The sequence below is a fragment of the Myotis davidii genome, unplaced genomic scaffold (genome assembly GCF_000327345.1).
Source record: "Myotis davidii unplaced genomic scaffold, ASM32734v1 scaffold364, whole genome shotgun sequence".
Lineage (NCBI taxonomy): Eukaryota > Metazoa > Chordata > Mammalia > Chiroptera > Vespertilionidae > Myotis > Myotis davidii.
Genome location: NW_006295560.1, coordinates 541,764 through 557,090, shown reverse-complemented (window position 1 = coordinate 557,090; position 15,327 = coordinate 541,764). Strand labels below are relative to the sequence as shown.

The window sequence follows — 15,327 nt, the reverse complement described above, 5'->3', positions numbered from 1 at the left end:
GGGAAATGTCACACATTTTAACAACAGAAATACACTTTTAACAATATGGGAAAATTATAGTTTTCCTCACAACCACAGAGAGCTAATGACTTAGAAGCCAGAAGGATTATAATGCATGCTTTATAATATAAATTAGAGGCCTGGTGCATGAAATTTGTACATGGGTGGGTCCCCTGAGCCCAGTCTGCACCCTCTCCAATCCAGGACATCCCTAACACAATCTGAGACAGTTGGCTCTTAACTGCTCACCTGCCTGCCAGCCTGATGCGCCTCAACTGCCTCCCCTACCAGCCTGGTCACCCCTAACTGCCTCGGCCTGCTGGCATGATCACCCCTAACTGTCCCCTTTGCCGGTCTCTTCACCCCCAACAACTGCCCCCCCCGGCTGGCATGTTTGCCCCTTACTGCCACCCACTACCGGCCTGGTCACCCCAACCAGCCTGCTGTTCAGTCATTTAGTCATCCCTCACTAACCCCTCTGCCAGCCTGGTCACCCCACGCAGCCTGCTGTTAAGTCCTTTGGTCATCCCTCACTAACCCTCCTGCCGGCCAAGTCGCCCCATGCAGCCTGCTGTTAAGTCGTTCAGGTGTCCACAACTAACCCCCCCTGCTATCCAGGTCGCCCCACGCAGACTGCTGTTTGGTCCTTACTGTTACATTGAAGGTGTCCCAGGCAATTTGCATATTCCTCTATTATTAGTATAGATTGGTATGGTGTTTTCCCCTGCCATAATACTTTGATGCAACTAATAGTTTCTAGAATTTAAACAAGGACGAAATAATTCAATCCTTTCCATCAGTCCTTCCATACAAACCACCTTTACTATCTTTTCCTTTATTTCCCACCAAAGTCTAGCCCTCTCTTAGAACTCACCTAAGTCCACTCAAGGTATTCTAGTTAAAATGCTCTTTTACTACAGTGGGATCTGACTCTACCACTTCAAGGCACAAAGAGTCAACACTGTGGCTTCTATTCACCTTCACTTCAAGGGAGTTTATGATTATTTGTCAGAAACTCCGTGGAGAGAGTGTGCATAGAACACCCCTTTATGTACTCTATTTTCCTGCATTGAGATAAAAGGAGAGACACCTTTGATTCCTGCCTGGAGCGGGGGAGGCTGCAGGGAAGGCCTGTGCATCCTGGGCAGCCACCTTCTCTCTGGAATAGCTTCCAGAATCATAACTCTAGCCACGCCCCGCACAGGAGGGCAGCAACACACGCTGTGAGTCTTTGAGAACCTGGAGTCAGAATGGGTGAGAGGGAGTGAGACCTAGGCCATGGGAAGCCAGGGACCCCTCCCTGGACTCCAGGAAGCCTTCATCACTCTATGGGGTGTGGCTATTCCTGGAACCACAGTGCTGGAAGGTGTTGTGTCCCTTGAAAGAAGCTTGTGGTGGAATATTACAAGGCAGAGGATGGACAAGACATGCACCCTACATAGTCATAGAGGCAAGAGGGTCTTAAAAGGAATAACAGTGTGCCCTAACTGGTTTGGCTCAGTGGATAGAGCGTTGGCCTGCGGAGTGAAAGGTGTCAGGTTCAATTCTGGTCAAGGGGATGTACCTTGGTTGCTGGTACATCCCCAGTAGGAGGTGTGCAGGAGGCAGCTCTGATCCATGTTTCTCTCTCATTGATGTTTCTAACTTAAAGGGAACAACAGTTGCACCCTGTGGGTCAGGGGATTGGAGTGTCCTCCCATGCACTATAATGTTGCAGGTTCAATCCCTGTTCAGGGCACATACTGGAGGCAAGCAATCAATGTTTTTCTCTCTCCCTCTACCTTTTTCTCTCTCTAGAAAAATCTACAAAAACATATCCTCAGGTGAAGATAAAAGAAAAAAAGAATGACATGTCAATTGCTCTGTTTGAGCTATCTATGCCATCTGAATTGGCATCCTGGAGTCTGTGACATTAAGTGAGAAAGGAAACCGGACTTTGGTGCTTAGGTGCACAGGGAAGAGAGGGTGATGAGGACAGTAGTGCTGACTGCCACTGATGAGAGGAGTTAGTTTGACACGCAGTAAGTCAGGAAAAGGGTCCAATGGAAAACAAAAGCAAGTGGAACATAGAAAGGGGCAGACATGGCAGTTTGAGTGAGCCTAATCACAGAAACCAACCATGCAGGAATAACAGAATGTTTTCAGACTCAGAGCAGGAGGCATGAGAAAACAGGGAGGACCTGCAACAATAAGGTGAACTGACACATCAGTTCAGTTCCTTTCCTGGGCAAGAACAATTGAGGGAATCAATCATGTGGCAACAGGGGTAGCTATAGAGCAGGATTGTAGCAAATATATACCCCTAGAGGGCAGGGCTTCAACAGGGAAGCCATAATCAGACCCTCTCCCTTTGTGGGGAGTCTGTATCTGCTTATAATAAATGTTTCATACTTTTGCTTAAATCTTCGGGTCCTCTGTGCTCATTCCTCATCATTATGAGATACAATCCCAGAAAAAAAACCTTGGCTCACCATTCTGATTATCACTGAGACTGTGAGAAATATTCCTGGACTGTAGGATGCAGGACCAATGAATGCCCCTGGGATCCCAGCAGGAGACTACTACCCATGCAAGCCTGGTGATGTAAGGAGAGCCTAGTAAAGGGAGGCTTATGTAGTTGGGGCAGGGCAGGGGCTGCAGTGACTGTATAGCCTTATGGGGAAGAAACAGCACAAAGAGTTATACAACTTGTACCTTCCATCCAGCTCCCCTGTCCCCTGATCTGAGGAAGCAAGGGGAGGAGTTACTGGAATCTAGAGCCACAAAATGGAGCTGGGTGAAGAAAATTCCAAAAGCAGTGGGGTGCTTTGTTCAGGGTACAAGCAGACCCCAGCACCCTTGCTGGGAGGAACCAGAAAACCAATACCTAGTTCACTTTCCTCCTGCCCTCCATTTCCTACTGGTACTTCTCAAAGCCGAGCCACCTAGTAGCCTGTGGGAGACAGAACATCTACCTTCACAGGGATCATTCAGATGTACATCCCAGGACACAGAGCAGATGCAGGGTGAGCCCAGAGCATGGCACACCAAGGCAACCGCAGGAAAGCAGAGCAAGGAGCCTGCTGCAATAGAAGCTCTCAGGGGGCCACATGACAAATGCAGACACAATTCTTCCAATTCCTTGACAAAGTACCAGAGTTGGAACAGGAGCTGGGGGAGGTAAAATACTGAGGGAAAGTTGGCTTTGTTTTCTAAGACCTTCAAACAAATTCCTGGATACACAAATGCAGTGTGGGTTAGGATAAGGACAGTGAAGAAGAGAACAGTGAAGAAGAGTAGAGTGAGGAAGAGGAGAGTGAGGGAGATGAGAGTGAGGGTGAGGAGAGAGAATAAGAGGAGAATGAGGATGAGAAGGGTGAGGATGAGAGTGAAGTTGAGGAGCATTAGGATGAGGGTTCAGCTACTGGACACAGCTGAAATGTGTAGACATATTTGAGGAATGAAGACCTCAGAACCAGGTACTGGGTGACCCCTGTCTGGTGTGAGGCTTTGGACCTGGGAATAGATACTTGGGGTACAGGTTTTCAAAGGCTAATGGAGCTGGGAATTGATGGTACAGGTGTGCCCTGTGATGGGTTGAAATGTATCCTGGCAAGGGTTGTGGGAGGCAGGAAGTTGAGGATTGAGAGTCATGGTGGTGACTGGACACTCACGGCGATGTGACAACCTAAGTGGCAAGGAGCCCGTGAGGTGGGAAGAATGTTTCAGGAAAGGTTTAGGAAGTGAAGGGGTGGGTGAGGTGTGTGTGTGGGGCACAAACAGGAACCTGAGGTGGGAGAAGAGGGGCCAGGTCTACTTCAGCAAGGGAAGGGGAGGAGGATGTGAAGCTGTGTGGGAAGCACCACCGGGCTCCCTGGGCATCATCAGCCTATTGCACAAATGGGGAGCCTGAGGGCCACAGTGAGCTGTCCACTCCACAGCCTGGACCTGCAGGATCCAGAAGTGTCTCTCTGAGACTTTTTGTACCCCCCATCTAGGTGGCTTCTGCTCCTTATGGGGGTGGTGAATAGAGTATTTGGGGGCACACTGTCCACCAACAGTTCATGGAAAACAAGGCCACAAACAGCCAAGGGACTGGGAAGTGGGAGGCATATGAAGTTGGGACACGAATGTGTGGAGTTGAGTGCATTTGTTCACTGCTCACCGTGTGGGTAATTATGGCCACCAGGGTGACAGGTGCCCATGGGAAGGAAAGGGTGCAATTGTGTCTCCAGACAGTGTGGGCAACAAGGAGGGGGATCATGGGGACATAGGCTGGGCTCCTGGGCGCTGTCTGCAGAGGGTTTTGAGGGAGCTTGGTGGATCTGGGGTGCAGGGTGACATGGGGGTGCAAAGGCAGCACACATGTGGGCCTGTGTGTGGGAGGAGGTGGGATGTGGGTTGGTGGGAACTAATTAGCTGGAGTCTGGTCTTTGGGCAGCGCCTGCACTCAAGCCCATGTCTGCAGCCTCATATCATCCTGCACCAACAACCCTCACTCTCACTGTGGCCCCCCATATGCCTCAGAACCCTCCAGCTGCCACCCAGTCAGTGTGACCAGGGTCCTCCCAGTGCTGTCAATGGGGTCAGGGCTGGGGTGGTGAAGAGGGCCATTTGGCAGAGCAAAGAGGTGTCTCTATTTTTTCTGGTTCCTTTGGGTGGGAGGGCAGGGAGCTTGGGGCTCCTGACTCAGCCTAGGAAGGTCCTTCCTGGTGGCCCAGTCCATGGCGGCTGGTGATAGCAAGTGTCACAAAGAAGAATCAGTTCCCCCACCTATCCTTCCAACCTCTGGGACTCTGGTTCAGGCTCCTCTGGGTCTCCACACGCCTGGGAGAGCCTGGGACAATGGCTGGGCTCTCTACTTCCTGATGGTCCCAAGCTTCTTACAGGTTATGCATTCCACAGCCCCAGGACCAGCCCCATACGAGCGCCCAGCCTACCAGAATTTTATGACAATCAGAAACGGAAAACCAAGAGTGAAGGAGATGGGACAGCCCCAAAGCCCAGGACAGTGGCCAGACCACTGTTTTGTCTAGTGGTTGAGCATTGACCCATGCATCAGGAAGACATGGGTTTGATTCCCACTCAGGGCGCATGCATGAATTGTAGGCCAGATCCCCAGTGAGGGATGTGCAGGAGGCAACCAATCAATGGTTCTCTCTCATCAATGTTCCTATCTCCCTTCCTCTCTCTCTTTAAAAAAATAATCAATAAAACCATTTAGTATAGAGTCCGCTGTCAGGACTGGCGTGGGGACCAATCTAGGGAGCAGGTTGGATAATGGCACAGACCCAAGAAGAGAGCCCCTCCCAGGTTCTGAGACTCAGAAATGATACAGTGAACAAACTAGGACAGGGATGAAAGCCAGCAGCACTGGTACTTTTGAAAAGGGCTGCAAAACAAGGGAAGTGTTCCAGACCTGAGAACAATTGGTGAGGTCCCATAGGAGCCTGTCCAAGGAGCTAAACCCAAGAGAAGCTCTGGTAGCATTTAATAGGAACCTACGGAAGCTGATTTCTGCCCAGGCCTAACTATCCTGGGACTACAGGCATCTGAATTCAAACAATTCACTTTCTTCTGGTGATGAAAAGAGGCAAACCCTTTGTTTGAGGATCTGGAGAGAAACCTGAATGGCCTAGGACTGCAGACCCTAGAAACTGAGACAGCAGGGTCTCTTTCCACTGCTGGGAGAGCCTGCTCAGCTAAGCTCTTGCTGGGGGCAGCCTGCCCAGAAGGCTATGCAGAGACCTGCTCAGAAGAGACCTCCAGTGTCCCCTTGTTCACACATTCCTCAGCAAACAATGAATCACCTCCTGTGTGCAGGCCCCAGAGTGCCAGGGCCAGAGAAGTCCACTGTGGCTGGGAGAGAGGAAGGCTGTGCTGGCAACACCAGGTCCTGATGCCCAGAGTCTGGGAATGTACCCACTTATGGCAGCCTCCAAGGAGGCTGAGGACCTTGAGATGAGGGATGACCCTGGCTCATTTGGGTGGACCCTAAGTGCCATCACACATGTCCCTATCAGAGAGAGGCAGGTGAGCGTAGACAGAGGAGAAAGAGATGTGAAGACAGAAGCAGAGATAGAAGGGATGCAGCCGAAAGCCAATGTCACCAGCCACCACCAGAAACTGCCTGAGACCAGGAGTTGATGCTCCCTCCAGCTTCTGGAGGGAGCCCAGCCTGACCACATTTCCATTTCAGGCATTTGAGAGTCAAATAGGACTCTGGCTGACAGACTACAAGAGTGTACATTTATGTCATTTTAAGCCACTAAGTCTGAAGTATTCTGTACAGCAGCTGGAGAGTAGGGGTTCATTAGAGAAACAGAACAAATAGGATGAAGAGAGAAAGAGGTTGGTTCACATGATTACAGATACTGGCCAGTCCCAGCATCTGGAGGGTGAGTCAGCCAGCTAGAGGACCTGGGGAGCAAAGGGTTTCATTTTCAACTCCCTGGATCATTTGGGCTGCTATGACAAAATATTACAGACTGGATGTCATATAAACAACAGACATTGACTTCTCACAATTTTAAACGTTGTAAGTTTGGGATCAAGTGTCATGGTCAACTGAGGTCTTCCAAATGTGTCCTCACATGGCCAGAGATTTTATGTCTTTAACGTGATGTTTAAGGTAAAAATAGGCTATTAGAATAGGCCATAATCCAACCTTATGAGTTTAAGTCACCCAAGGAGACAGCAGGCATGTGCCCACACAAGGGACAGCCAGGAGAAGAGGGAAGCCATTTGTACACTAAGGAGAGAGGGCTCAGGGCAAACCAAATCTGCTTGTACCTTGACATTGGAATTCCAACTTCCAGAACTGTGAGAAAATCAATTTCTGTTGATTAAGCCATCAACTCTATGGCATATAGTTAGGGCAGCCTGAGATAAGCGATACTCTGCCCTAGATGCATATCTACCAAATTACAAAATTAATCCCTAAGACCATGTTCAATGGTCCCCTATTTACCCCGGGAGATGAGGATGGGATTTCTGCTCTATGGTGATGTGGTGTCCAAAACCACAACACTGGACCCTGTAGAGATGATCTATACAGTAATCTATAAATGATGCATGCTCACAAGATGAGGGAGAGGGACACCACATGCCCCACAGTGGCACTTTGCAGGGGGCGGGGGGGGGGCTTATACTAAGGAACAGTGAATTTGAAAGTTCTGTGGGAGGCAGGCTGTGGGGTATCAAGAGGTTGAGGTGACCCCTAATTCCCCTACAGTATGTAATCAGACAGTTTGCAAAATCCACTGGATGGTAGAGAAGAGAAACCCATTACTTAAGGAGAAATATATCTGGGCCTTGTCCCCTTCAAAGAGATGGATTTTGGGTCTGTCAGTTTTTAGCCTTGAATGTGAGCCTATTCCAAGTTCTTTATATGCAAAATGAGTCTGGTAGTCTTTCACGCAACACTGTGGACATTCATTTGTGATGAATCTAAACTATCTATAGTATTAGGCAAATTTGGTGCTTTTAATGTATGGCAGTTGTCACTAGGATGATTTTGAACCCAGATAATAACCACCTTTCCTCACAGAATTTAATTTCCATGCTCTATTAAAGAACATGCAACTGTATACAAGGTAGAAAACCACATAAGGCAAAATGTTGCTGAGCAAGTAGTACTAAGTAGAATTTCCCCTATAGAGCATTTGTTGTTTTATAAGGGTGTGTGGTTATCTTCCCTAGCAACATGTAACTGAATGTTTATTAGTCTCAAGGACCAACAACTTGTCATCCAAACCACCCTTAATATTATTAATTTCATCGCCACCATAAATAGAGTCTGTCTTTACTTTTTGCCAAGTTAAACACAAATTCTCTACATGACGTCATTTTCATGGAGTGAGATCTGGCTCTCCCAGCCCATGAAAAGAGGGATTTCCCAATGGCTCCTTGGCATCTCATTTCAAGGGATATCACCCTTATTTTTCAGAAACACTTTAGACATCCTGTTCTCAAAACAGCTAGTTTGGGCACTATGTTCACCTGCCTTGGAGCAAGTGGACTGGACCCCTTCCAGTCTGGCCTCAGGTGGAGATTTCTCAGCTATTCCCACATCCCAAGGTAACTCTTAAGATCTGTTTTCCATTCTAGGCTTAGTGTCTCCACTCTAAGACCCATTACCTGAGAGTTTGACCACTAGTCCCCATTTCCTCGGCTTCATCCAGCACATCATGCAGCCCAACTGAAAATTACCTGTCCCTCACTCCCTGAGGGACTAGAGATTTCCAAGGCCCAACACTGCCTTGCTCACAAGATGGGCAATAAATTGCTCTCTTCCACACCTCTTCTGTTACTTGTCATTTAGTTATTTCTTAAATTGTATGACATCCTCCCTCTGCCAGCCTCTCCCACCAAGGCCCCCAACTCCTCACTCTCCCTGAGCCTTCCCATCACCTGGACATCCTCCCTCTGCGAGGCCCTCCCACCACGGCCCCCACCCCCTGACTGTCCCTGAGTCTTCTCAGGGCCTGCACATCCTCCCCTTGCTGACCTGCTGATGGCCCCCCTGTCCAAGGCCTCTCTGGGGCCTCCAAGGCGGAGAGCAGCGATGGAAGGCAGGCTTGGGGGCCCCTCTTTTTGGAGAATAGGTCCTGGGGTTGCCCGGGAAGCCGCCCCCTTGTGCACTCTGCCCCCCTCGCATCTTGACTGGGACAGGACCTGGGCTACTCCCTCCTCTTGGCCTGGGCAGCAGCTGTTAGACGGGCCTCGTCCCCCAGAGCTGGGGCTTTGCAGCAGGAAGGCGGGCACTTCTGGTCACGTGGGCAGGCACCGGAAGGAGCAGCGTCCTGCAGACCCACATGGGCCTTGCTGGGCCCAGGCAGGTGCGAGGCTGGCCCCCTCTGTAGCATAATTAGAAGCCTGATCACACATAGTCAATAATTATTTAGAACATACAATGGAAAAATATACCAGTTAAACCTGTAACTATCTTCATCAATGTACTATATTTTGTTTAGATGACTATTTTAAAAAGCCCAGTCCTCACCAAGAAAAGGTCTTAGGTATTTATTAGGACAATCTCTGGTCTCATACTACCTCAACAGGCCCAAATTTTGGTGCTATCCTGTTATTACACCAATGGTCCTGGCATGTGTGCTCTGAGGTGCTGCCTCAAGTTCCTTCAGTTTAAGTAGTAAAATTCATTGTTCCAGGGCACACTGGAAGAATGATCAACATGCAAAATAATATGCCCATTTTTAATCATGTTTGTTAAAATTATTTTTAAAATATATTTTATTGATTTTTTTACAGAGAGGAAGGGAGAGGGACAGAGAGTTAGAAACATCGATGAGAAAGAAACATCGATCAGCTGCCTCCTGCACACCCCCTACTGGGGATGTACCCGCAACCAAGGTACATGCCCTTAACCGGAATCGAACCTGGGGCCCTTCAGTCCGCAGGCCGACGCTCTATCCACTGAGCCAAACCGGTTTCGGCATGTTTGTTAAAAATTTAACACATCTTTACAGCACATCTATGTATAAAAACCCTCAGATCAAGTTTAAATGACACACATCAGATAGTTAATTGTGGTTGCCTCTGAAGAGCGGATTGAATTTGGAGGAAAGGGAGAAATTGAAATGTATCTGTATTACTAGAAATTTTGTATCAAGAATATATGTATTATTACTTTGTAATTAAAATATTTAAATACCTCTAACCACAAAATTGTAACTGTGCATTAATCAGATATAGTAACTGCTAGCTAGTGCAACAGACAAGATCTGCAAACCTGCAATGGCTTAAAACAACCAAAGTTTATTTCTCATGCACGTAAAAACTGATATGGCATCCAGTCTGCTCCTATCAGATGGTTCTATTTCCAACAAGGAATCTCTGTTTTTGCTGATCAATGGAACACAAAACATGGAGGTGACATACTGGCTTTCAAACTTCTTGTCCTAAGGCTGACAAACATTGTTTCTGTTCATATTTCAGTGTCAACAGTAGTCACAGACCCTTCCATAAATATAAGTGGATTGGGAATGTGTAGTCACCCCATCAACCCAGGGAGGAGAGCAAGGCACCATATGAATTAGCATGTGCTCTCTCCCATAAACTGTTATAGTAGGTGCTCAAGCAAAAGCAACTACTATAATTTTTTTTTTAAGTCTTCATTCCTTGGTAAAGTTTCTAAAGAGGCTACTTTGCCTTGCAATTTTCCAATCCTGCTACATGGAAGATACTTTCAAATGTTGGATCACGTTTAATTTTCAAAAGAATACCGTAAAATCTCAATAGGGAGGATTCACTTTATTCATTCAATAGCTCCTTTCTGCACTTACCTTTGAAATAAACTGTAGAGTGTCAATAGGATGAGAATGTTCTATTGAAGCATGGTCAAAACCTTGAGTCCCAGAAACCCTCAGCATGACTGGACACTCAGGACACTTCTACAGGTGTCATTAGAAACAAGGAGAAGGCAGCATTTTCCTCTGGAGCAAGTACTGAGATAAGAGGCAGCAGAAGGATGGTGAATTATTTTAATCTTTGCTTTTCAAAGATAGCATGGCTGTTAAGAAACCGTTATTCCTGTCTTAGAAGAACTTTGGGTTCTGAGGAATTCAACTTCAGTAGATGTTTATTACACAGTGATTTCCATGGTCTTTCTCCATCTCTGACCTACCAGGAAGGCATTGGGTATTGACCTTATAGGTATGAACTCATTGGTGTATGAGTTCAGTGGCCAGTCTCAATAACATACCCCTTTAAAATCCTACTGACAATATTTGGGTTGTCTCACATCAATTACCAGTATATTCTGTAAGAAATAAGACTGTATCCACCAGCTCATTTGGAAAATACTTTGAAGACTGATGTAGAGATGGGTGTGGGAGCTGGAGCTGTGGTAATAAGTTATCTAGACTTCATGTCAATGGTCCCACTGAGAGGGATATATCTCCAAGGTACACTTGCAGTGTTGGAACGTTCTAGTCAAGGGGAGGGCAGGTGATTCCTGCATCACAGGAAGCAGGGTGCAGCCTCCAGAGGACACAGTGAAGAGCTGGTCAGTATATGAGGTTCCAGTTTGGACAGAAGGGCACACTTGGGAATCTCTAGGGGGAATGTTCTGCAATGTAGAAACAGACTGGCACAGGACTTGTGCTAGCATCTGGAAGAGTTAGCTCTCAAGGGACTCTGGGATGAGGAACAGAAGGACCCTCAGCAAAAGAAACCCATGGACAATCCTAAAATAGTTCTTTATTCTCATATTCACCTTCTTTCATGAGGACTGCTTTTAGTACTTTTGTAGTAACGTCTTTTTTTTTTAAATTAAATATATTGTTATTGATTTCAGAAAGGAATGTAGAGAGAGAATGAGAGAGAATCATTGATCAGCTGCCTCCTGCATGCCCCCCACCAGGGATCGAGCTCCAAACCCAGGTATGTGCCCTGACCAAGAATCAAACCATGACCTTCTGGTTCATAGGTCAATAGTCAACCACTGAGAAACACTGGTAGGGCAGAAAGTCTTGTTTTTTAATAGCCTGTGATATATCTTGGAGTGGTGGGAAGAATAGATAATGAAGAGACGGGCTGAAGAAGAGGAAAAGTGTGAGTTCTAGAAAAAAATGGTACCAGGGTTCTAGTACCAGCTCTTTTACTTATCAGTGATGTGAATTTGAGAAAATTATAAGTTCTTCATCTGAAAAGTATGTGTAATAAGCCCTATCTTGTAGGACTGTTGGAATGTATGCAATGGATATAAAACACTTGTCAGAGTAATTGGGCAATATTAGGTATTAATTGAATGGCAATTATCATATGATTTATTTATTTTTACCACAGATGATATCACCCTCCCCTCAGAAGATGTCAATAATATGCAGGTTTCTAAAACAAATAACACAAAATTCACCCATAATGCTACTTAGTAAGTAAAACTAAATAAATTTTCCCATTTGAGGATAAGTTAGTTAATTTGGGTACATGGGACCCTTCCTCAGTTGGATACAATTCAGAGGTCCTAGAATTTGTGTCAAGGACCAATTGCTTCCCTCCCAGGTGCCTTTTCATCCAAACCATCCCTTTTTTCATTCATTTCATCACCACCAGATATGGAGCCCTCCCTTGGGGTTTGCAAAATTGCACTCAAGTTAACCTAATTAAAATATCTGTTTCTCTCTCCCAGTTCAGGGAAAAGAGAGCCAATACAGTAATTTCTCGGCATCCCACTTTCAGTGACTTTCACCCTTATGTCTCAGAAACCCCTTAAATATACTCTGTACATAGAACACCTAGTTTGTGCTCTGCATTCAACTGTAACCAAGCATGAACACAGGCACATTCCATTTCTGCCCCAGGAGGAGGTTTTCCTCTGGTTTACTGATGATACTAAAGTAACTATTAATGCAGGTTTCCAGTACAGGGTCTTGTCCTTCAACATTGAGAAACACCATGTGTCTGTCTGGCCTCTGTTCACCAAGCCCAAAGCCTCATCTAGCTTACCACCCCACTCAACTTAACAGTGTACTCACTGAGGGACTTGTAGTTCCCCAAAGCCCAAACTGCCTTCCCTCAGGGATTTTATACCTTGTCTTCATCCAGACACCCTCCCATTCCCACTCCTCCCAACTTCTTCCCTGCCTCCCTGCCTCTTTTCTCCTTCTTGCTTATCCTTTCTTACAGGCTATTTCACCATCTTCCTTATATTATTACTGCTCTTTGAGTGTGAAATTATGAGGGTAGGGATGTTTTGTATCCTAGTTTCCCCATTTCTAACAGGATTTTCAAAGAGCAGTTGTTCAATTGATATTTGGGAAATAAATGAGACAGTAAACATGAGCTCTAGTTTATAAACATTTTATTTCTCCTACATTCTTCAGTAAGCTAAGAAAATCCAGGTATGTAGCTTTTATTTTTATAGAACAACAGACTAAAATGAATAAGGGAAACCAAAAACTGAACACCTTTTACTTTTCTCCCTCTATTTTTTGATACCAATAATTTTACTGTTCATATTTTCACAGAAATGCCTATTACAATGTCATGTTGTGTTGTTCTGGTTCAGTAAATATGAAAGGTTTCCCCAATTTGTTTTACAGAATAATAAAACTCCTAATCTTAAATCGATTACAAGAAATAAGCATGTAACTAAAATCATTAGTAAATTTAGATTCTGAAATGATTTAAACCATCTATTAAAAAATCAACATTTAAAATGTTATAAAAGAAAGAAAGGAAAAAAGATAAAACTCTAAAGTTTACCACACTCAACAGAAATACTGTGTTCCTTCCAGATCCACCTTGGCCATCCACTACTTAGAATGTTGACTGCTCTTTTCTTCCACAAAGAAAACAATCTGCCTCAGAAGTCAACATTTGAAATATAACCTAAAACAACAACAAAAGAAAAAGAAAAAGAAAAAGAAAAAAGAGGTAAAATTCCAAGTTACCAACATACAATAAGAACACAAAGATGATATACACTTTCCAGCCCCAGTCTGGCTCTCCACTATTAGAACGTTGACATAACTATTCAAGCAAAAAGTGAAGGACTTGCCTCAGACTTTACTTAATGTGGGAGGAGCTGCTGGCCACGGCCCTAGAGTGCACAGTCATAGCAATACGAGCCCTGGCTGCAGCTCTTGCTTGGGCTCTCTCTTCCTCATCTCTCAAAGCCTCTTCATACCAGACTGGGAAGGCACTGGGGACAGTATCATAGATCTTGGCTAAGAACTCCAGGACTTTCATCTTGCTGGTCTCAGCGTGGGCTCTTGGACCCCAAAGCAACTCATAGCGTGGAGGATCACTGTCGGACACCTGGCGGTACTCCAGGTACTTTAGCTGCACCAAATCTTCAGTGATGACCTTCTTGGGCTCCCCATAGATTAAGTGCTTTTTATCAGCATAGACACCCATCATATTCATCACTTCCCAGATAGCTTCCTCAGGGGCACAATTGCCTTTCATGAAGATCACACCCAGAACAATCATCAGTAGGCCAGTCTTGGGCAGGTTCTCTTCATTTGCCATTCCATCTAAGGAGAGGTCTAGCTTGCTGACAAGGGCATAGGAGTGCCTGACGGGATCCACTTCTTTCAAATCAATACCAAAGGCCAGCTCCATGTGCTCAGAGGCTCTTCTCAGGATCTCATTGAAATGCATCTTGTACTTTTTGATCACCAACCTCAACATATCTGCCTTTGTAATTGGCTCTTTACTTTGATACTTCTTCAGCAGAAACTGCACCAACAGAACCACCTTCTTGTTTAAAGGATCTCTGCGAAAGCTCTCCAAGGTCTTTGTGGATTCTGAGCTTTTCTCATCTTGTTTGCTGGCACCTTCATTTGAATCGGTACCGGAAGCAGCTCCAGTAGTGTTAGATGGGATTTCCTGAGGCTCCGTAGAAGTGCTAGGTGTCTCAGCAGCAAGCTCATTCTGGGGGCTGTCTTCCAGGACAGGATGGGCAGAGGAGAGCTCTCCTTCCTCTGCTGCAATAGCCTCAGCACCTTCCAGAACCTGGGTCGGGGTCTTAGCACGGGCCTGGCGGGTCTGGCGGCGTTTCTCACGGGCACGGCGCTTACTCTTCTGACCTCGAGGCATAATGAGACAGCAGGTAGGAGTTCAAGCAATTAAGTTGATGAACAGGTCACCCTAGAAGACAGAAGAAGAGATTATGTGCACAGTCCTACTAGGGAGATTCTACATTGGCTCCAAGAAAAGCTGCCTCTGCTGGTTCCCTTAAGGGTACTGTTTTAGGAAACCACAAGACAGTGGCAGAAGGCACTCTGGGGGCCTCCTCTGTTCTGCAGTGGCTTGTCACCACCAATCTAACTCAGGATATTAAACTTCACTCCTGACTGGTCTTTTGACTACTTCTTCTGTTAACTTGAGGCTTCCTCTTCAGAACAAGGCTTCCTATCCCACCAACTCCTTAAGTGGAAGTGCGGGTTCATTAGGCCTAACAGCCATGCTTGAGCCATGTGAGGGATACACCAGGCAGGGTAGGGCAATGTCAGAGTAGGGTGAGCTCTGTGGGCTGAGGGCCTCAGTTCTGGGAGAAATGTGTTCCTTCAGTTCTAACAAATGTTATTCACCTCCATACCTGTCTAAATTTAGGACTCCACCTTTACTGACTTTAAACTACATACCTCTGACCAAAGCCGCAAGCTCCAGAGCTCATAAGGCAGAAGTCAGAGAGAGCACTTCCAGCCACTCCCACCCGGGCTTCCTAGAATAAGCCGAGAGGTAGGGTTCTGGTGATGGCACCCTCACTTTGTTCCGTGGAGAGAGGAATAGTGCAGAGCTCACACAGGGGTCTTTTCTGACTCCTGACAGGGTCTAAGACTTTTTTCTCTGGGAACCTGAGTGAGCTGGCCTCAGACC

The 15,327-nt window shown here is 46.2% G+C and overlaps 1 protein-coding gene across 1 annotated transcript; it reads right to left on the bottom strand.

Moving 5' to 3' along the window:
• Nucleotides 1–13,509: 13,509 nt before the first annotated feature.
• On the bottom strand, nucleotides 13,510–14,544 carry LOC102771274 (melanoma-associated antigen B18). Its single transcript, XM_006770219.1, has one exon. It carries the CDS (start codon nucleotides 14,542–14,544, stop codon nucleotides 13,510–13,512), a length of 1,035 nt encoding a protein of 344 aa, XP_006770282.1.
• Nucleotides 14,545–15,327: the final 783 nt, after the last annotated feature.

Coding starts and splice junctions, on each gene's coding strand:
- LOC102771274 (XM_006770219.1), bottom strand. CDS start 14,544: ATGCCTCGAGGTCAGAAGAGTAAGCGCCGTGCCCGTGAGAAACGCCGC.